Here is a 23297-nt window from a genome sequence, read left to right on the forward strand (position 1 = left end):
GTGAAAAAATAGGTTTGTTGTTTACACTAATTAGAATGAGTAGGTAATTCCAATAGAATCTTACAGTTGTCCATTCTTCCTTCATTTTGAATTGTTTGACCTGCTCCAACGTTTGTTCGTTCTCTTCTACTTCTTTGATCCATTCTGTGCAAAATTTATAAGGCTGAAATAATATAAAAAACATAAAATATTAGAAACAAATCAAGTGGGGCAAAAAACAAAGACCAAACAAGTACAGTCAATTGCGTATATCAGTTTATCAGGACTACTAGTTATTTGGGTCAAAACCTAAGGAACAGAAAACCAAATATCTGAGGTATATTAATACCTCAGATATTTGGGACTAATTCCGTTCTGAAGTCGATGCAAAATGAATTTTAGTTAAGAAGTAAATTTTAGTAATTTGGTAGACTTCGCCTACGCCGGATGTTTACTGTCTGCCGACATTCGTCAATATGAAGTTATTCAGTTCACAGTACACTGCCACGCGTGTAAGAAGTCATTTATTATTTTTTAACATATTTTCTCACAGAGAAATAAATTTAAATGGACAACAAAATTGTAAAACTGTTTTATTGTTTATTGAACACAACGATTTTCTAATAAACATATTTTTACTTGGGTAGAGTTGCCATTCATTTAATATTGATAATAATTATTTGAAGTAGTTACCTGCAGCAAGGTGTCGTTAGGAATTACTTGTGGGGGACGTATGCCGCTGGCCGCGTCCCTTCCGAATAGTCCATCAACGTACGCCCGGTAACTGTCCTTTGTCCTCCTCTTCTCTGTATATCTGAACTGGAATGAAAATATAAAATAATTAATCTATTAACTAAAGCTAGTTACTACGACACTTCAACCGAGTTTCAAAATCCTTTTCAGAAATCTGTAATAAACAATATGGTGTCACTAGCGCAGGCCTAGTGAAAAATCACTGGATATTATAATTGTAGGATTTGTGAAGCTGAAAGTAATTATAAAATATTTGCCTCAGGATCCATTGTCTTTCTAAACAAATATTTATATTTTTTGTTGACAAATTAGCGAGGTGTCAGAAATTTACCCTTAAAATTAACACCATCAGTAAACTAGAAAAAACCACGTAGAATTATTTAAATAAAATAATTTTTGTCTACTTTATCTGTTGTCTGATTATATTTTATTCTTTTCAGTTCCAATTTTTGAAAGAAAGTTGATTGAACTTGAATAACTTTACTCAGGAATATGAGGAAAATATTACAGATAACTTATTGCATACACTGTTATTGTGTTTCATGTCTTATTTTTGGCGATTAAATGGATATTTCACAGGTCCGTAGCACACAAAGTGTAATGTTGTTAGCTGAAAATAGTTGCATGTACAGAAAAAGCTGAGCAATTTCACAACATCAGAAGTTTACAAAGTTTATTCCCATTCTTCTTGGCTTAGACATTTGCATATTTTAAATTGAATGACAAGATTTGTTTATAGCCAACCTCCGATAGGAGATGGAATTAGAAGTAGAAGATAGCAAAAGTAGTTTTTGGAGAACTAAATGTAGGTCATCACCGCATGAAAACCAAATCCGTGTCCTTGGGAATGAAGAACTAGAACTAGAGGGAGATACCAGGAAATCGGAAGGATGAGGTGTTTTCTAGATACAATAGGTATCTGTTTGGATAAAGCATTCATTATTGCTGCAGATTCTTATTTTTTTAGATTTTTCTGAGTAATAATTTAATTGTCACTCGAGTCTTACCACAACACATAATGATTCAGTAGTTTATCACAAGTTCAATGTTTTGTTATCAATAAATGCATCAAAACAATGTTATTAATTTGATGTCTTTATGAGTAATGATCTTATTAAAACCACAGACATGATAAACGCTTTGGTTTTCGCTGCCTCATATTCAATTGAGATTTCTTTATTATGAATCATTCATTAGTAACAAATAATTATATGCGAAAGGCTGAAGCTCTCTGGGAATAATGAGTGAGTGTTCTTTATAAGAAAACAGAAAGTCTAATGTTTCGTGAGAAAGGAAGTGAGATAAAGAAGAATCAGGGTCACATCCGTAGAGATAATTATTGTCATAGGTTTGTGGTCATTTCAAAGGAACGTTAGTTGAAGTTTAATGAATTATGTAAATTAACAGAATAATATTATTAGTAGAATGTTTTTGGTGCAAATTTTTTGTTGCTGATTCTTCTATCGTTTTGAATCACAATCACTTTAAAGCAGAAAAAGTGCTTGGTGTCTGATTTACTTAGTTAAAACTCTTAAACAGTGAGCTCTGGCGTCAAGAAATTTGCACAGGTTTTCTGTCTGGATAAGAGTGCGGCGCAACCATTTTCAAGTCGAAAAGCCATTATCAATCATGAATTTGTGAAATTTTGACAAAATTTTCAAAAATTAAGCAAGAATTGTAGGTAAGTTCTTGTTTATTTATATTATTTTTCAATGAGAATAATAGTATTTGCAAAAAGTTTTGAAATCTCTGGCGAAGTCGGGTAGACAAGCTAGTTACTAATCAAACTTAACTTAGTGAATAGAGTTCACAACCAGGCGTCATGAGTTATATCTTCTGGTAGCTTAGTCCTCCATTATTGCATAAGCAATATTTTTCGCTTATAATCACGGTAGTATTCAAATAATATTGTCAGGTTACTCGAAATCCAGGAATTTTTGTCTTTAAAAAATAATGTTTCAAAAAATGATTGTGTGGTTTTTCGGGTTAAGTTTTGTAATAGAAAATAATAAAACATGGATGAAATTCTTGACCTACCATAAAGTCTTTAGGAGAATAGTTGGAGGCCAGTATATCAGGGAACTTTGTCTGCCACCTTTTGGCCAGGAACCTGAGGTCATTGTAGCCCTGGTAGGTCAAGTCATCGGCGTAGTTCTGCGTGAAGTTGCGGTTCCAGAACCAGAGCTTCAGGTTCTCCAGATCCTGGTTGCAAAGGCGGCCCTGGAATTTTTTAAATATAAGTTAACGTTCTCAATGCGTTATTGGATAATTTTTAAGGAGTTTTTTTTACATCCTAGACGACATTGAAGTTCGTAGTAGTCTTGAACCAGATCGCTATAGAATAAATGGCCTAACACCAGAAACAAGAATGCAATGAAAGTAGTCATTTTGCATCAATATGTTATTGAAGTAGTTTTCTTGCATCAGGATAATGTCGAAATAGCGATTGTGCAACAGGGTGCAGGGTTTTTGTACCAATATGCAATTGAAGTAGAGATTTTGCACTAATATTGCTAATGAGTAGTTTGAATAAATGTTCCTACACCAATATGCCATTGAACTAGTGTTTTTGCACCAGATTATTCTTCGACAAGTGGCCTTGCACCAGGTTCTTATTGAATGGATGTTCTTAAATCGGAGTGCTATTGAAGTAGATAGTAGTCTTGCATTTCAATACTATGGTATGTAGAAGGTAAATGGTGGATTTGCACCAGGTTGCTATTGCATTGATGGTTTTGCGTCAGGATGCTATTGAAAGTGGGCACATACCTAATTTCCACATATTTTTCTTCGATGGAAACCGTAGTACAGGATGGAACTGTTGGAAAAGACACAAACCTGATCAGGTGCTGTTCGTCTGACTTCGTAGTTGGCAACAATGTCATCTCTGGTCTTGGCCAGTTTGGGCAGTTCTTCAATGCCCTTGACTGTTGGCAGTCTGGTGCCATGTCTGTTGAATGACCAGAACTGCACTGCACGACAATCTGAAACAAAAATATATTCTAATTACCGATAGGTAAGTACGACAAATCTTTATTAAACAATGTTGTATAGTCTAAGTTTGCCTTTGAAATAATGAGCCACTTATATTTATGGCTAAGTACAATCCTACTGAAATCCTAAATTTATAACTTTCTGTCTTTAGCTTTATAAAAAGATCGATTTTCCATTTACATTATTATAAAATACCCGGTTACAAAAAAAATCTGCACTGAAAGTTTTTTTTATTGTGTACTACGGCAGAGCCGTGAAAAATCACGGGATAGTCTGAATTCTTGACAAATCAGTTTCAATTTTGAAAATAACAATTAAAATAATTTTCTTTTAAAAATGTTATATTAATAATGGAAATAATCATAATAAAACGGTAATAATAATATTAATTGACCCTAGAGAGGTCACATTCTTGAAAAAAAAAAAATAATAAATGCCCACTTTTTTTTTTTTTTTTTTACAGTATTACCGCACAAGAGTCCCAACTGCTCCCGTCTGGAGCCAGTGAGACTATGGCATCCCCAATTGGGGTATGTTGTGAGGCTGAGGGTATTGGGGAGGGGAGGGAGATGGGGAAGAGGAAGGTGGGGAAGTACTTAGGTACTTTATCGCGTGTCTGAATTCTTCGTACAATTAGTTCCAATTTTGAAAATGACACTTAAATTCAAAGCAAAATTCAGTTCATTGAACCAGATTTCACGCAGGACTGAAACCAAATGCATGTTTAATTCTTCCAACTTCTAACATTTCCCATACATTCTTTTGGCAGCATGATGGCAACATGCAGCATGCTAGCGCCTCTAGCGGCCGTTGATTCTGCCAATATTTTACACATACAGCACAGTATGGAGAGTGGTTTATTTATTTTTTTTATTTAGTAAAAGATTATACATTTATATACATTATTTAAGAAATGTTTTGACTGCCCAACTAGGAGGATTCCCGTTTTAGGACAAACAAATTAGGATGAGTATTAACATTTTGATAAGTTGTTTGATAAGTAAGTATTAAAATAATAATGAAATAATAGGTATATGTACTATACTGGTGCCTTAGCCTACTATATGACTTTATGACAGTATGTGAAACAAAATTAGTAGGTAGGTAGGTACTTATGTTTGATGATACAACACTGGGTCGGGGTTCTAAATTTCACTAATTAAAACCGATTTTTACCGAAAATGTGAATGTCGGTTATTTTGAATGGTTATTTTACATATTTTTACTGTTATGGACTCTGGGATAACTGGTTAAATACATGTTTGAATAACACCTCTCGATTATATTATGTAGGTACATACCCTACATATTTGATATTATTTTTTTTGCTAATATATGGTTGTACAAACGTCTCAATTATTATCAATATTATACTTCCGATTTATAAAAAAATATTAAACTCGTCGAATTCCGCTGCACGCTTTGTAGGCAAATATAAGTTTTCTTTATATTTCTCAATATAAGTTATGTTTGAAGGTTAGGAAATACGCACAAATTATTAAAATAACCCAAACTAGCCCTAAAACCCATGACAAATAGTTGTCTCTATTCGATATAATCAAATGTTGTTTTTTTAATATCTTAACATTTTAATTACATTTGATTCGAATAACACTCAAAACCACACCATCAAAAATGTCGGCATTTTCCGATATTCAATTTTCACCGTGGCCGGCCTCCATTATCATTTACTTTACCGAGTGTGACCACAGAGTACCGATGGCAGTTATATTAGTTCTATATTTGAATTTACCTTGACCACTATTTGCGCTTTTGGTTTGCACGTTCATTAGCCCCGCATGATTTAATATTGGGTCACGAGTAGGTACCTGCTCAATGGAAATAATTGCCTAGTACCTACTCTAACAGCAACGTGAGATGAACATAATTTTTATTACAGCTCTTTACACACTAAACTGAATTTTGTACTCGGAAGCGTCGCTATTGTAGGTTTTGTGAATATAAAATGCACGTTTCTTCGTTCGTTTGCGAGTTTTCGGACGCCTGGTACAAGTTGCAAGATATTTTTAGGTAGGTGCATCATACGTGTCTGAATTTTTAGAAATCTTATTTATTGGAAGCTAAGATTGGGTTTGAAGCTAAGTTGGTTTTTTTGGCATGAAGACTGAAGAGTAGGTACTACCCACAATGAAGTTACAATATGTATATAAATCTCAAAGTGGCAAGCAAAAAGTACGTCAATTGTAGTTATTTCGATTTCATCATTTTAGTACTGAACTGTCACGCGTCGCGTAAGGTCGTAGGTATGCTACCTCTAGGTAAATTGCTTTAAAAAATCAATGTGTTTATTAATATGATTGCGGTAATACAACATATATGCAGTACTGTAATAACAACGAATATCAACAACAATCGCCGCTATTGGCAAACTGTCATTGTTTTATTATGGCACGTTAATGACTTGATCACTTGACACCTCAAAATCCGTCATGCGCTCTAGTAGTCTGCCTTTAGGTGGTATTTAGGTAGTATACGAAAACACCGCCTGAGCCTTTCGTTTACTTCGTTCAAAAACACATGTTTATCTTTGTCATACGTGAACAACGTTTGAATTAAGAATTTACTGGAAACATAAGAGTGTTTCTTACGAGCCACAGTTTATTTTCATGTTGTGAGACAATAACAAGTCTATATGCATTGTAACGACATTGACTACCAATTATTAGGAGAGGGGAAATTTAAAAAGAAAAGTTCAGAACACTTTAATTTAATTTTTCGGAGTAACTTAATGAGTAAAACTTGAATTTGTAATGCTTTATCTTTTTCTTATTTTTCTGTTTTAAATTTTTGTTTATCAATCGCTAATATTGTCATCAATAATTAAATTTATTTAATCGCTTGTCTGGACTTTTTATACAATCAGTTTCAATTTTGAAACTGACACTTAAATTCAAAGAATATCTGAATTACAGAGTTTATTAAACTAGAGTTACGGAGGACAGACGCAACCGAAATTAGTATTTTTGATACAAATATAATATATAATATATACGGGGTTAAAGAAGGTCAAGGCAAAATAAAATTCTTATGCTAATGTTGGTCAGAGATAGGAAATTTATTCTCCCTTAAAACTGCATATGATGATTAACACATTAAAAAATCATAATGCTTTGCGATAATGGAGTTAACTCCGTCAAAATGCACAAGCTAAGCAAGTACCTACCCAGTGTTGTCATTATGTGGCTCTGTGCATTGTGCAAAATAAACAACGTTTTGCTTGTTACAATCATTGAGGTATATAGTTACAACAGGTAGGTACTGCGGCGAGATTAGCAAGAAGTTCAATAAACCCAGTACATAATCGGAAAAGAGCGATACTGAAGCAATATGGAACTAGCATATAGGAAACGCAATAAATAATCTGGACTAGCACCAGCTTCTTATTGAGAAAATCATTGATAATAATATAACTGTAATTTTATGTAGATATTATTTAAAAACCAACGTCTTGGTTATTAGGTATCTAGGCGAACGAATACACGATAGAAACTTTCTCTGCTGCAGTTATTTTTTTTATAACAATGTATGAGTTGTTTACAGCAGGTGAGATGAAATATGAATAAACTAAATATGTCCGCATAACAACAGAGCCGGGACGAGGTAGTTTGGCGCTTTTGGCAACCATTAGAAACGCCCCCGCAATATTTTTCACTTTGCGTGTTTTTTATGCAGGTTTTCCCATTCCCTAGTTACGAATAACCTGACAATATTTGAAAATCTCCTACTACCACCACAGTAAGCTGAAAATATTGCTTGTGTTGTAATGGAGGACTTAGCCAGCCGAGGAATTGAACACGCTACGCCTGGGTGGGAACCGAACATAAGGAGTTACAACTTTCTTCTTCTCCATCTTCCTACTACAATTTGGAGATACCATAGTCTCATATTTTCACTGGCTTGTGAAGTAGGTACCTATGTTATCTAGTGATCGACCGAAGTTTCGAATTCGGTTTCGGAAAATAAACGAGAATCGGCCGCGGTTTCGGTTTCAGCCAGAAATTAGCCGAATCTTCGTCTAATTTCTGGCTGAGAAACGTCTAACACAATGACTATTAAATACTAGACTGATTTGTTTACTAAAGTTAGTAGTTTCCAAAATCATTTATACAGGGCGTATCGGCACGTACCCGACAAACTTTAACCAGCTATTCCTTAGCATATTTGGAGTAAAAAATGTTATGGGCACTTTGCTGTCCGGTAACATTTTTTTTAATAAAAAAATTATCATTCATATTTTCACAACATGTCACCACTGTTATCCTTTGTCACAGTTCGAAAACCCATCTGGCAATATTTTATTCGAGTTTCGTTCAATAATATACGTACGTACAATACGTACATACATTGGCGCGCTTTTACAATCACAACGAAATGGCATGGCACCATTCGTCTCATTTTTAACTATTATTATTTAGTGTGTATGAAAGAGCGAAGACGCTTTTTGACACACTTGCTAATAACAGCTGTTGAACACGAGAAACAATGCCAATGACAGTGACGGAGTGTGGATTTTTTAATAATTTTTTGTTTTTAATTGAAAAAAAATGTTACCGGACAGAAAAGTGCCCATAACATTTTTTACTCCAAATGTGCTACGGAAAAGCTGGTTAAAGTTTGTCGGGTACGTGCCGATACACCCTGTATATAACTTTCTATAGTGTGCGTTGAGTAATTGTTACATAACAACGATCCAAAAAGCGCTTAAAGTAAACGAATTTACTCATTAAATTGATGTTTAAAAATAGAAAATTGTGTATTTTATATACCCTAACAATGTTATACAGGGTGTCCGGAAACTCGTAGTACAAGCGGGAAACTGGTGAATCTACATCACATTTGGAGTCGATTTTGTAGTATTTTTTTTTTTGATTTGAGCTTTCGTTATCGAGTAAATCTAGTTAGAAGTTGATTTTTTTTTTTTTTTTTTTTTTTTTTTTTAAATCAAATTCTTATAAATTATTACTGAAGATCAAAGTACCCAACTAATAAAAACTATTTGAAAGTAAAACAAATGAAGAAACTCGGATTTGAAGCATTATTTTGAAATCACCCTTCATTTAATCCGGTGTAATCATAAAATATTTCTGCTCTGCAGGATTAAAACATCTGTTGTTCAACCCTAAACACCAGAAAAAACTTTAACCCTAAAATAGCCGAAAAATATTTTTTTTTGGTTTTTTTTTTTTTTTTTTGTGAAAATGCTCAAATCAAAAAACTTTATGTTTATTTGGGTTCCCCATGTGGTGTAGAGTCTCCAGTTTCCCGCTTGTACTACGAGTTTCCGGTCACCGTGTATAAAAGTTAAACAATAAATATGGGTACCTAATTAGTATAGTGATTTTTACCACATTGCAAAAAATTTCCGTTTCGGCCGAAACTAGAAGAGAAGCCGAAATTCTGTTTCGGTTTCGGCTGAAAATCTAGTTTCTTTCGGTCACTACATATTTTTGATTTGTTGATTTTTGGTGCAGCTCTGTCCACAGTCGGGATATTAATAATACATACTAGGCAGATGCAAGCTGAAAATTTTCCATTATTACCTCATATTTACACTGAGAATACTTCGTTTTGGCACAGTTCAACATCGCAAAACGTACATCAGTGTTAACACGATCAAATGTAGGATAGTACTAAGAATATTCTCGTTAAACATGAAAATGTATTGGAGACGTTTGTATTATTAGCAAACATCGAAACAGTGAGCAAATTATCGTATAGTCGCTACTAGAAAATAGACGCTCAAATAGTGAGGATAAAACTTTCTCCTATATATATATTTTTTTTATAGTGAATACCTCACAAGAGTCCCAACTGCTCCCGTCTGGAGCCAGTGAGACTATGGCATCCCCAATTGGGGGATGTTGTGAGGCTGAAGGTAAGTGGGGAAGCGAAAGAGGAAGGTGGGGAAGTACCTGGCTATTCAGATCTAGTCACTAAACACGGCTAAAGCCATTTGGAGCAACGTTTCAATTCTGAATGGTGGTCTTACACCAGGGCGATACTGGTAGTATCTTCCACTCTGGAACGTGCCGCAAATATACTATATATTATTTTAATTAATTAATTGTGAAATAACACAAATTAATCAAATAAAATTTATTTGCGCACGCCGGGTTTGAACCCGCGACCTTCGGAATGGCAGTCCAATGCGTTACCACTGGACTATGCCGGCCGTCAAATATATAATATTGCTAATTTATTATTATTATTATTTATTAATTAACGCTCTTTTTCGGGGCTTTTACATATGAATACTAAGAAATATACATTATTTATAGTACATAACTGAATTGCTTCATTAACAACATTTTATGTTTGTTTAAAGATACATACGTTGAAGATGTCCACTGACTTGGTATAATTGTTTCCCTCCATTAGTATTCTGGGCAAAGAGTAATACATATGGTAGTTAGTCCCAGAATTTCTGCACTGAAATAAATCCTGACTTCTAGTATTACGTTGTGGAATCCGGAATCTTATCAATTCTAGCAATACTGGACTACCAACTAAAACATTTAGAATTTTATATAGAAATACCTAGTCAGTGAAAATTCTTCTGTCTGACAATTTGAGCATATTCATGTAATTTAACAGAGTGTTGTAGTTCAACACCAATTTATTAAGAATCTAAGTTTCCCGATAAACTTTCAGTACGACACGAATTTGTTATCGCAACGCGCCGGAACACGTGTTCATAAAAAATGTAATATTTTCGCATTTCGCCACTATTTAAAATCAGGCCAAACGCAGGTGCATCAGAACGTGTTCCGAAATGTTATGAATATCCTAAAAGGTTATTAGGAAACCGCTTGCAGTCCCGGTTTTAACAGGATTTTAATAAATCATCAATACTCATGTTTCTCCGGGTAGGTATGGTGTGTATTGATGCATCCATTAATATTATTATTAATATACATTTCCGATAGCGATCACCGAAAGGCAATTGAAATCCGCAAAAACCCCATAAATATTAATAGAGAGGACGTAGTTCATGGTATATTAGATGGCTTCACCAAAACTAAACCCATAAAAACCACATTAAGAGGATTGACGTTATATCACTTCTACATACATAAACACACACTTCACCACAATCTACACATGTGCTCTGATGATGGACGCCGTCTAAAGGAAGAAGCGTAAAACTGCATAATAACCTAAAAATAATCACGATAAAAGTGAGTACTTTGATCGATTTTGAAGATTTGTAAAGTTTTTACCTGAACAAATATTTTCTTCTATCTGAGTGGTTTTTTTAGCAAATTTTAAACTAGCTATATGCAATAGTACCTACCTAACTTAATATTTATGTTCAAAATTGTAAATGGTAGTGTAGACAGCCTTGATTTAATTAACTTCATTGAATTTTATGTACCCATAAGAGCTAATCGTTCTAAAACCCTCTTTAATTGTAACAATTCTAAGACTGAACATTTTAAACACTCGTTTGTACCTAGATTACATGAAATTAGTAATAGGTACGCAGATGTAGCGGATCTGTTCAACTGCACAGAAGCTAGGTACAAAAAGGCTTTAATATCATATATTTTAAATCATGACCAATAAAATGTAAGTCTACTCATACTTACGTAAAAAGTCAAATAAATATGTATATAAAATGAACTGCCTGGGGCAACTGAGGAAACTTGGCTCAATAATAATAGTCAATACGGTGAATCAACAGCTTGATTGGCAATTACCTGCTTTCAACCAAAACCTGAAAATAAATGCATACATTTTAGCTATTGTAATATATTATATCATGTATCTATACTCTCATATATTTCAATCAATACTAATCTAACCTAGTCTACCTATAAGTTTTGCATTTACTTGTATCTCTAACTTTTTATATCCATCCAGAGTTTCTGTTAATTGTATATTTTCTGATGTCACTGTTTATAATTTACTGTACATGGTATATTTTATACCGCTGATATTAAAATGAATAAATATGTATATGCATTTGTTAATGAACGATATAATAATTCTGCACTCCGAGACGATAAGTAGGTATATTATATTTAAAGTAATGGTGCTGCCACACGCAAAGCTCACATCAACAGATAATATAAAGCACAATAGCGCTCGCCATACAATCCCATACAGACCCGACACACGTAAAAAGATAACGCTCTATAAGTGTGGTTCTGAACTTCGCTAACCGAATTTATTTTATGGTTAGTACACACGCAAAGCTCACATCAAAAGTTAATGTACAGCGCATCATCTTTTCTACCGACACACGACGCTATCAAATATTTGTACCTATGGTAGGAGAGGGGGTCAGTTGAATTCGAGAGCGGCCGAGGAACATAATTTCATCTGTCAAAGTGACAACTTTACTAAGGGAACACGGAACTTAGTTGGTAGCTCCGTAATTAAAATGACCCCCTCTCCTTTTTGCGGCGGAGAGGGGGACGCATAACTTTTCAAATATCGCGTCGGGAGCGGTTACGTAAAATAAATTCGGTTAGCGAAGTTCAGAACCACACTTATAGCGCGTTATCTTTTTACGTGTGTCGGGTCTGTATGGGATTGTATGGCGAGCGCTATTGTGCTTTATATTATCTGTTGATGTGAGCTTTGCGTGTGTACTAACCATTACGTAACCGCTCCCGACGCGATATTTGAAAAGTTATGCGTCCCCCTCTCCGCCGTAAAAAGGAGAGGGGGTCATTTTAATTACGGAGCTACCAACTAAGTTCCGTGTTCCCTTTGACAGCCATGACATAAGCAGCCTAATAATGCATTTCTTATTTATTATGTTAGCTCATATCGTCATGTGTGCTAGTAAATTTAGAAACATAAAAAAAACTTTATTTGGCAAACATACTTCACATATATTTAAAATATAAATATAATCAATATTTGAATTTGAAGTAAACAAATTTTCGCCCTTTCAAAATTAATCATATTTTTAACTCGGTATGTTTATATGGTAATATCATTCGGTTTTTTGATAAAGTTGGACGGCCTGATACCTACATAGAGAAGCTTCTAGTTTGTTCGTTTGTTGATTGTTTTCAATTGTTTTCCTGGGTAATCTGGTTTGCTCTCGTCAGCTCTCGTGCTCTCTTCTCGTTCCCTGCCCTGGTGTTGGTCCTTGCCGCCTTTGCCTTCGACATTTTTGGAAATCGACGTGAGCTTATTTTACAATAATTTATTATATGTCGCTTTCGTCGATCGGCGTGCGAACTGCGAATTTCCTGATTCGACGGAGATGTTATGTCAGGTTATGTGAAAATGCGCTATTTACGCGCAGATTGTTTAAAATCTAAAAAGTTTATAAATAGCATTTATAATTATATAGTTGGCGGCATCATCATCTGAGGATGAGCTGTCCAACAGATCCAGCAATAGGCGACAAGTATCATCCATTTCGAAAACGTGCTCAAGCTGTCAGTAAGTAAAGTTGTCACTTTGACAGATGAAATTATGTTCCTCGGCCGCTCTCGAATTCAACTGACCCCCTCTCCTACCATAGGAAGAAATATTTGATAGCGTCGTGTGTCGGTAGAAAAGATGATGCGCTGTACATTAACTTTTGATGTGAGCTTTGCGTGTGGCAGCAGCTTAAATGTTTTAGCAATATTATTCTTTGCGATATCTGTACATAGAATAATAGTTTTTTTTGTCGAAAATCGTTCATAACAACGTACTCCTCTTCCGCAACGAAAGTAAGTAATGATTTTATTAAATTTGTTAAGTATTAACTGGACTAAAAGAATTTCTAGAAAAAACATTGACTAGAATATAATATTTAACTAGGCAACTCGACAAATGGTTGAGGGAATATTAAAATACGTAGAACATAGGACTGATAAGAGTTACTCCAAACTGTCAAAGTAAATCGCATACTTGCGATAAAAGTGACAGAAACCGGAATATTAAAAAGAATTTCGTGTGAGAATGTATATAAATGACTTTTAAAATAGTTTTCCATGTATATGGATTTAAGGTAGGGAAAAATGATAAACGTGCTAAAAAATGTGAAAAAAATAAAATTTTCAAAGCGTTTTCAAATGCCTCCAGGTACTTGAAAATCACAGATTCTGGATTAGGTCACTCGTATCGTAAAGGTACTGTACAAAATCAATCAATATTTTCCAATTGAATGCCCCTTTAGCGATAGCGTTAAACCACAAAGTGAATTTATAAATATGATATATAAATCTTTAGGTTTATTCCTTACCTCTGGATCAAAAGGAAACCTTGTTTATTGATTCGACCACTCGAACCCCACGGTACCTAAATTATTTTAAGAATGTGTGATTTAGAATTCTCACGGCCAGTAAATTTATGGTGATAGCGTCACTATGGATAGCATAGACATCCAAATTAATAGACTTGCCCTAAGATGAAATTTGGGTATCATATCGACGAGCTGGAGACAAACCACCTGACTATATTTTTGACACAAGTAGGGTTTGCAAACGCTTTGAATAAACTGCGATATTACCAGAGATGTGCTTTATTTCAAATAAATCCATTTCAAATGGAAATGCAAAATGCAAAATGGGTATTTTCCATTTTCCATTTTGCATTTTAAATGCTTTTCTAAAAACCATTTTGCATTTTGCATTTTAAATGCTTTTCTCAATGCATTTTCCATTTTAAATGCTTTTTTGCAACATTCTTCCTACTCTCTCCACTCATCTTTTTTTCATAAGCCCCAAATATCAGTCGTTCCTCAACCTCACTATGAGAGATAATTTACATTTGTCAAGTTGCTCCCTGGTAGGAGCCCTGGCAATTGAGTGATACCATTACAAAAAAATACTGATTCAAATACTGAACATGGGGCCATGACGCTGTAATATTAAATGTTAGATAGCAGTTTCTTTGTGTTTACGTTGGCAACATATGTCCCGCGCAAATTTTTTGTGGTTCATAATCTGTAGTCGTGGCATTTTTGGATTTACCATCATGTAATATGTTTGTTCTACATTGAGGTCCATTATCAAATGTCAAAACTGTTTAAAAATTCTATAATTATTTTAATTGTTTGACCTGAGAAACCATTTTGCATTTTCAATGCATTTTGAAAATAGGTATTTTGCATTTTGCATTTTAAATGCTTTTCTAAAAACCATTTTGCATTTTGCATTTTCAAATGGAAAAGTTTTGACCCATTTCCATTTTGCATTTCAAATGGTTTTGGGTACCCATATTGCACATCTCTGGATATTACGGCATACATACGGTAAGGACATTATGATCGACTTATTATGATTGAGAAATTTATTAAATGAATTTGTGTTAGTTTTGTTTAGTTTAACAATTTATTGTTTACTAATGTGAGTGGGAGATACTCTCAGTATCGCCCTGGTGTAATACCAGTATGCAGAAACGGTACTACCCCATCTTTTCCAAATCTCTTTCCCCTCCTTTCAGCCTCACAGCATACCTCAATTGGGATGCTATGTCTCAGATAAAACAAAAACAAAAAATTGACCGCCGAAGAGCGCACTTTGAAATAACCAGACCCCACTCAGAAAGCGAAAGTTTACAGTTCAGTACATTTGGGACCTTTCTACGAAGCATCTTTGTTCTCTTTTAACGAACCGCCTGGTGTAGCAACGCTTAAAATGAGTGAGGTGGGTAAATTATAATATATTTGTAAAAGGGTCCAAATAGTGCAACAAAATATAAAATTTTGTAAACAAACCCGAACCTTTTTTTATCCAATTTGGGATTTGTAGTTTTTTACGCAGCCAGCAATTTGCGCGCTATCGTAAAAAAGACGCTTTTTAGTAAGCAGATTTTATTTTCGAGGGCTGAATATTTATGTAACAATGCGAGTTGCCTGTGTACTGTCAGATTCATTTATTGATAAATAACTGAAAGGTTGATGGTTACGCTGCCTCCCGCGCTCCCCGCACTTGGTTTGTTCCCTATTCTCTGATTGGTTGGTCTATCAATTCGAATGTCTGTGGGTGATAGTGTTTAGAGGCGGTAAACTGTAGTGGGGTAGCCTCAACCTTTGAACCAATGTTTCGTACAGCATTTGGTATGTCCATCATCAGGGCAGATGTGAAGACCTTAGAGAGTTCTACGTGTTTATTTAATGTCGAGTATTTATGAATTTAACACATGAAAAATTGCCGATTGAGGAAACCAAGTTCTACTGGTCTTACTATAAAGTAGCAAAAACTCTCAAATCTGGACGTCATGAAATCTGGATGTCATGAAATTTGGACGTCATGAAATTTGGATGTCATGAAATTTGGACGTCATGAAATTTGGACAGATTTTTATGTGTACATTTTCTTTTTTATTTTTTAAATTTAGAAGTTATTTTGAATACATTTATGAAGCTTTAGATTACCCATCGTCCATCGTCTATAGCAGTGCTCCGCAACCTTTTCTCACCTACGACACACCAAATTTCTTCCTAGAATTAAAAGCTAAAATATATAGATATTAAATTGATACACAAATTTTACAATATTTCTTGTTTTTTATTTGAAAAGTATACTTACATACATATAACTATAACATATTTATTTTTACGCAATCTTAATAATTATTATAAAATAATAATAAATTAATGAGCGATTAATTGTTAAATTAACCTGCGCTTGTTTCAATGAACACAAAAGTTTTATATTCGGCTCGATTTTTGACAGCGCAATCCGAAGTTTTTGGAACCTTTTAAGCATGACCGCTTATCATTTTTAATTAATACAAGCGTTGAAAAACTTTGCTCACATAAATTTGTCGTTGAAAATGGAAGTAGTGTTAAGAATGCATTGACGGGAATGTGAGGATATTCTTTTTTAACGTAAATCGAGAAAACATCTAATTGATCTTCGCAGAAGTGAAGTTTTAATGTCATGTCATTATTTAAATCTGTAAATTCCACTCGAATTTGCAGAGGCAGTGCTTCCGTTGCTGAAAAATCGACAATATTATGAAAAATAATTTGTCATTGTGTATTAAATATTGTGTGTACATAATGAAATATTGTAAAATGTCAAATACATTGAATTTGACCGCGGCACACCTGTGTGCGGCTCACGGCACACCAGTGTGCCACGGCACACCGGTTGCGGAGCACTGCTCTATAGAACAAAAGAAGATAACATGCCGAATATGATGGTGTGTAATATTTTTTAGATTGTTCAATACGAAATAAAGATGCTGAAACTCTAAGCAAACCGAAATTATATTTATAAAAACTATAAAAAGTTTAATATAATTCGGTTTTGTCTGGTAGGTACTAAAATGGATTGAATAATTCAACGCCGTGGAAATACAATACGAAAATACACTATCGGGTAATGTTCCTACTCACTGAATATTTTATTGTTCTTTTCGTTAGTTTAATTTACCTATATAAATTGTCACCTAAGCATTATTTCCACCTTTTCAACAGCGGATGTTTTTTTCATTCAGTTTGTAATTTCGGTTTTTCAAACACATGAGTCCCAACTGCTCTCAACCGTCTAGAGCCAGTGAGACTATGGCATCCCCGATTGGGGTATGTTGTGAGACTGAAGGTAGTGGAGAGGTGAAAGAGATGAGAAAGAGTAATTTGCCAAAACACGGCCAAAGTAATTTCAATTTTAGTGGTCTTGCACCAGGGCGATAATGAGAGTCTATTCCACTCGGGAACGTGCCGCAAAAATACTTTATATTTTTATTAAATAACACAAATTAATAAAATTTGATTTCGCACTCATGGATTTGAATCCGCGACCTCCGTTTTGTTAGTCGAGAGCCTTATACCCCAGACAGGGCCAATTACACGGCGTTTTCGTCTCATCGTTTTAATCGTTTTTAAATGAAGATTTATTAATTGTATGTATAAAACTTATGTATTCAGAATCAGCGTTTGTTGATCTGTATGAATATATGTTTTTTAAGTCATTATATTTTTCACTCATGTTGCTTATGGGATAAGATATAAATAAATATTTTTTAAAGCGGGGCATGGCCATGAAACTGGAAAATTTTCATTTTCGAACACTTGACTAAGAAAAACTACAAAAACAGTTTATCTGAAAATGAGACTCTGAATATTAATTCTCTCGGCAACACAAAATCACTCTCCCCTCTTGATAGGAAACAGGAGAATAAGGTACAAGGTTATTGTGCCAGATATATTCAAGAGTCTCGTTATTGATTTGGCTAATATTTGACAATCATTTCCACCAGTGTGTCTACCATTAGCCAGTGCTGTACTTACTGTAGGGTGTAGATGTTTACCTGTATTGTGTTTAACATGTTCAAGCCCAATTATTATGGGCAAATTTACATACGCTGGTAGGTTGACGTATAGTTAGTTACCTACAATGTGACATGTTGTACGAGTATATACATATTGAAGGTTCGTCATATAAGGTAGCAAAGAAAATTCATTAGTCATTAGGTACTAATTACCGATGTCCATTACTCCTTTCTTTTGTTAACTACAATTACGATTACAATTACAATTCTGAAACTTTGTTCACTCTACCGATCAGGGCCGGCCTGTGAGAGTGTGATTGGAGCAGTCCGCTCTAGCGCCGAATTGCCAAGGCGCTGATAATACCTAGCAGTCCTAACACAAATCCTTGAGATTATTGTTAATAAATACAAATCACCTACCTGTACCTAGGCATCTACTGGTTTTGATAAGGGGCGGAAAAATTATACTCGCGCCAGGCGTTGTTTGGTTCAGGGCGGTTCTGCTACCGATCGACTTGAAGGATTTCTTCCAGGAAATTTAAGAAATGTAATTTTTGAAGCGTGGTCGAGTATAAAAAAAAATTACTAACTGCTGACTGCAATAATTAGTAGACAATCGATGTGCAATACTCATAATAATAATAATGATAGTCATTATTATTATAATGGATGTAGGTGTTTTTGCCAACAGTTCAATATTTTGACTAATTTATGCTAAACATTTTATTTTTATTTTTCGTTTATTTGATAACCAGCTGCAGGAGTTAGTGGAACTAATTCATCCTTTCGAATGCTGATGGAAGTCGAAGAGATGGGAAACAGGAATGTTGGGAAATATCTGGTTCTTCAACAGCTATCATTTAGCGACTTCCGTGGTTGAGTGTTAACTATCCTTGACGGATACCTAGGTGCCTGTAATATCCTTAATATTAGAGTATGAGCTCACCCATAGATAGATTGCACTAGATTAGTCTATTAGGTTACCCATATATGGCGTTAGATGTTGATAATAATAGGATAATAAATAAGGTGAGAACCTCAAGGTAGGTGCCCAAATTATTTCAACCACCTCTAATTAAAATATCCGAGCCTAATAGAAATAGTCCAAGTGTTTGGTTGAAGCCGGAGTTTTATTGAATCAGAGACACAACAGTACCTACTTTCCCAACAACATTCCCCATCTGATTATGTTTAAGACTAACTGGCTCCGGATATCTTCGAAACAAAATTAACGTAAAGAGCATGGACCTTGAATTTCAACGACAATGAGTTTCATAATCCTATATCCTGGTATTGTTGGCATTTAGGACCCTTGGCATTTGAAGTCTGCCTTTCACCACCATTACTCATCCTCGGAATGCACCACCTGATAAAGGCATGGCATTTAATTCAAAAGCATCTTCACGTTTTAGCTCATATCGCACGGGTATCTTTTGTGAATATGTTCTCAAGAAGCAATCATTTCGCAATAATTGTGCTCCCACGTTTGCTTGCAGAGAAAGAGAAATCGGTGAAGAATGTTTGGTTAGCAATTTTTTTACAATGTAACCTATTCTAATTGAACATAACACTATAGTTAAGATGCCCGGAGCCAGTATGTCCATGGCAGCCTGACAACTGAATGGAAGGAAAGACACTAGAAGACTGTCGGGAGACGATATTTGATCAAAAAGCTAATTTTGTTGTTTTTAATGACAATATAATGGTATCTTCTTCCCAGAAATACATTTATAATAATTTAGTAAGATTGTTGAATACTTTGATTTCATTTTGTTTCGGATTGGAAAACGATTTAGTTTAATGTTACTTGATTTTATTAGTTTAGTATTTATTGAATAGTTGGAGGAGAAGATAATATTAATAAATTTAAACAAAACATGAAATAAAATAAAATACATAAAATAAAAAAAGGTAACGGTCGAAAGTGAAGATCGAACCCAGGACCTCCGTCTTACCGGGAGACAACATTTTAAACATTGAGCTGTTGAGACTCAATAGTTGTCTGTCTTACCGGGACAACACTCTAAACATTGAGCTCTTGAGACTCAATAGTTGTCTGTCTTACCGGGACAACACTCTAAACATTGAGCTGTTGTGACTCAATAGTTGTCTGTCTTACCGGGACAACACTCTAAACATTGAGCTGTTGTGACTCAATAGTTGTCTGTCTTACCGGGACAACACTCTAAACATTGAGCTGTTGTGACTCAATAGTTGTCTGTCTTACCGGGACAACACTCTAAACATTGAGCTGTTGTGACTCAATAGTTGTCTGTCTTACTGGGACAACACTCTAAACATTGAGCTGTTGAGACTCAATAGTTGTCTGTCTTACGGGGACAACACTCTAAACATTGAGCTGTTGAGACTCAATAGTTGTCTGTCTTACGGGGACAACACTCTAAACATTGAGCTGTTGAGACTCAATAGTTGTCTGTCTTACGGGGACAACACTCTAAACATTGAGCTGTTGAGACTCAATAGTTGTCTGTCTTACGGGGACAACACTCTAAACATTGAGCTGTTGAGACTCAATAGTTGTCTGTCTTACGGGGACAACACTCTAAACATTGAGCTGTTGAGACTCAATAGTTGTCCCGGTAAGACAAAGATCCTGATTCGGATGAAAAACTACTTTCGGTTGGTCACTAATTAGAATACATGAAACTTTTCCGTTGTAAACTTCATACAATAGGCACTTATGGCACAGAAGTCCTCACATTTACCAGTTAGTAGTCGAAATGAGGTACATGAATGTTACCTCCATTGGTTAGAATGATTAGGGTATATTATAGGTAGGTTAAGTTACTTTTGTATAGCATTTCACTGTACTTACACGGAATGACGTGTTGATTATTGTCCCTCCCCTTGACCAGCTCGTAGGCGGACTTGGTGGAGAACATTAGGTAAGGGTCGTAGTCAGAGGCCAGGCAATAGCCCTCTCTCTGTGCGCACCCGGGCGCGGGGAGCAGCAGGGCGCAGCAAGCCAGCACCAGCGCTAAGGGGAGCCACATCGTAGGGGCTGGTCACTAGAAAGAAAGGGGGACTGGTTAAAAGGTATTACAATTCATTACAATTCAATATTACGACGGTCAAATGTTACTAGATTCTCCACAAAATCGTATAAAGTCCAATGGGGTATTTTCACGACTAGGAATTCCATTAAAAATGTGTTCTGACTGGCGTATTTACTGTTTTAATTTTGCTCTTATTTTATACGCCAATTTGGAAAAATTTCATCAAGAAGTATCAACATTTAAGCGTGCAAAATTAATCTCAGAATAAAACTGTTGATTTATTTAAAAAAAACACACCGGGACACTTTTCTTTATAATATACTAGTTGAAGTATCCGGCGTTGCCTGAATTTTAAGCGGAGTTGTCAGAAATCAGATGTAGACAATTATTTTATTTTTATTTTGAACGTGAAATGTCAATTGTAGATTTGTATTAAAACTTATCCATTCTGCCTACCTACAGACACTCTTCTTTATGTAAATTTAGATTCTGAAAATTTTACAAAAACAAACTTACATATAGTTTTGATGACAATTCAAAAATGGCATGTTATTTTTAATTTAAGTTATTCCATTATTATAATAATTTTCTGGGCAAAATAAAATACGCTATTCGAGGATGTAGCTATAGCATTCACATGAGCGAGGTCGCCCCTAAAGGAGGAGGGGGGTTCGATTCTGGGATGGGATAATTCTCCTATTTTACAAATAATATTGTTGTATTTTAAAGGAATGTAATCTACGAGTATTATTCCCTAACCTCTTATATACACCCTTGACGCTATTCATAGTGTTATCGTTTTCATAGAAACATACAAGGCAGTTAAATTCTTCAAGAAATGTGAAAAAGTCTTTTCATTATGTCCAATTTGTAAGGGAGTTAAATAATCAACATCGTTAATTGACCCTCGGCCATTTACACGGAACTGTTTTTTGCTACAAGTGATTGCACTGAATATGCACATGTTTAATCATGAATTTTCAAGAAAACTCAGTTCCATTTGTTTCCTTTCACACATAAATATTTTTCAAATTGTATTATTAACTAATTTTAAAATCTCTCGAATATTACTTCCCTTTGTCATTTCCTCTCCATCTGTTAGATTTCGTAAATACAATTATAAAATATTGGGTAATTTCGTCAAATGGTAGAGATTTTTGTAGAAATTTTAAAGATTTTTTACTCTACAGACTGAAAAACAATTGTGTTATTTCTTATTATCTCATCATTGGCACTTTGATATATTCATATTATTGCATGATCTATTCGTCATAAGATTAAAACAGCGTGAAATTTATAAAAGGGGCATTAATTACGCTTGATTAGTGGTGCAAAGTCACCACAAAGTCATTGATGACATTTTCACTTTGTGCTTTCCGTTCCCAGTGGAGAGCGAAACAATAATAATATAATCACTATAATGGACGAAGGTTTGGATAAGAATCTATACTTTATACTTGCAGCTCAGAAACTTAGAAATAAGCTCATAAAGGTATAAGTTAGTCCACATGCGATAGACCAATTAAGGCCATTAAAATAAGGAAGTAGATCAAATCCATTCCTGCACACTGCCTGCATATGCAACAGACTGCATTGACGAAATTAGGTGTTATTAAAATTTTAAATAATACCTACTTCATAATATTGTATGCAAGGTGACTGGTTTTTGATATGTTGAAGGTCGCAACGAAGAGGGTATATATTTTCAAGCAAAAGTGTCGTAATTAGGATGTATAAATAAATGCAAAAACGGATTTTTTCTATGTAGATACACTGGCCTAATTTATTTTATTATTTAGAATTAACGGCACAAGTGCCATTTAAGGCGAAGCTTAATGCCAAATAACTATTTTGATTAATCTTTATAACGAATTGGTGGACATTATGAATACCAAAAAATATGCTTTAGATAAATTGAAGGTTTTCCTATCGCTTCGCTTCAGTAGAATACAAATAAAAATATAAATTACTCAATAAAAAATACAAATGCAAACTACTAAAAATATTTTTTTCAATAGAAATGTATGAACGCGTAAAGAGAACAAATTTAAAAAAATACAGTTTTATAGCTAAGATTATCTGTGACAGTTTCACTTGATTAACTTTTTGGATTTCTTATAAAATTATTTACAAAATAAATAAAAACCAGTTTTTTGCTTTAAATCGAACGTTTCTAGACTCCGTTTGTCAAGCGATTTTAATGCCTATTATCAACGATATGAGGTATAACAAGAATATACACATTTTTGGCTTGTAGCTTCCTCTTAAATACATGATTATTGACAGTCATAGTAGAATACAGAGAGAAGACCGAAAAATACGATTATATAAGTAAACAAGACAAAAGAAAAAATAATG

The 23297-nt window shown here is 34.5% G+C and overlaps 1 protein-coding gene across 2 annotated transcripts in view; it reads right to left on the reverse strand.

Annotated features, from left to right (window-relative positions):
* Mipp1 (Multiple inositol polyphosphate phosphatase 1) overlaps positions 1–23297 on the reverse strand; it is a 51038-nt gene that overhangs the window by 4805 nt on the left and 22936 nt on the right. For both annotated transcript variants that reach the window (XM_089637675.1, XM_089637677.1), the window contains 5 exons: positions 20759–20951; positions 3571–3716; positions 2770–2952; positions 673–798; positions 65–163 (listed from right to left, as the gene is read on the reverse strand). In XM_089637675.1, coding sequence (XP_089493801.1) covers positions 65–163; positions 673–798; positions 2770–2952; positions 3571–3716; positions 20759–20936 — 732 coding nt within the window. In that variant the 5' untranslated portion in view covers positions 20937–20951. The remainder of the gene's footprint in view (positions 1–64; positions 164–672; positions 799–2769; positions 2953–3570; positions 3717–20758; positions 20952–23297) is intronic.

This window comes from Hesperophylax consimilis, chromosome 12, assembly GCF_061612785.1.
Source record: "Hesperophylax consimilis isolate HC1 chromosome 12, BYU_Hcon_1.0, whole genome shotgun sequence".
NCBI lineage: Eukaryota > Metazoa > Arthropoda > Insecta > Trichoptera > Limnephilidae > Hesperophylax > Hesperophylax consimilis.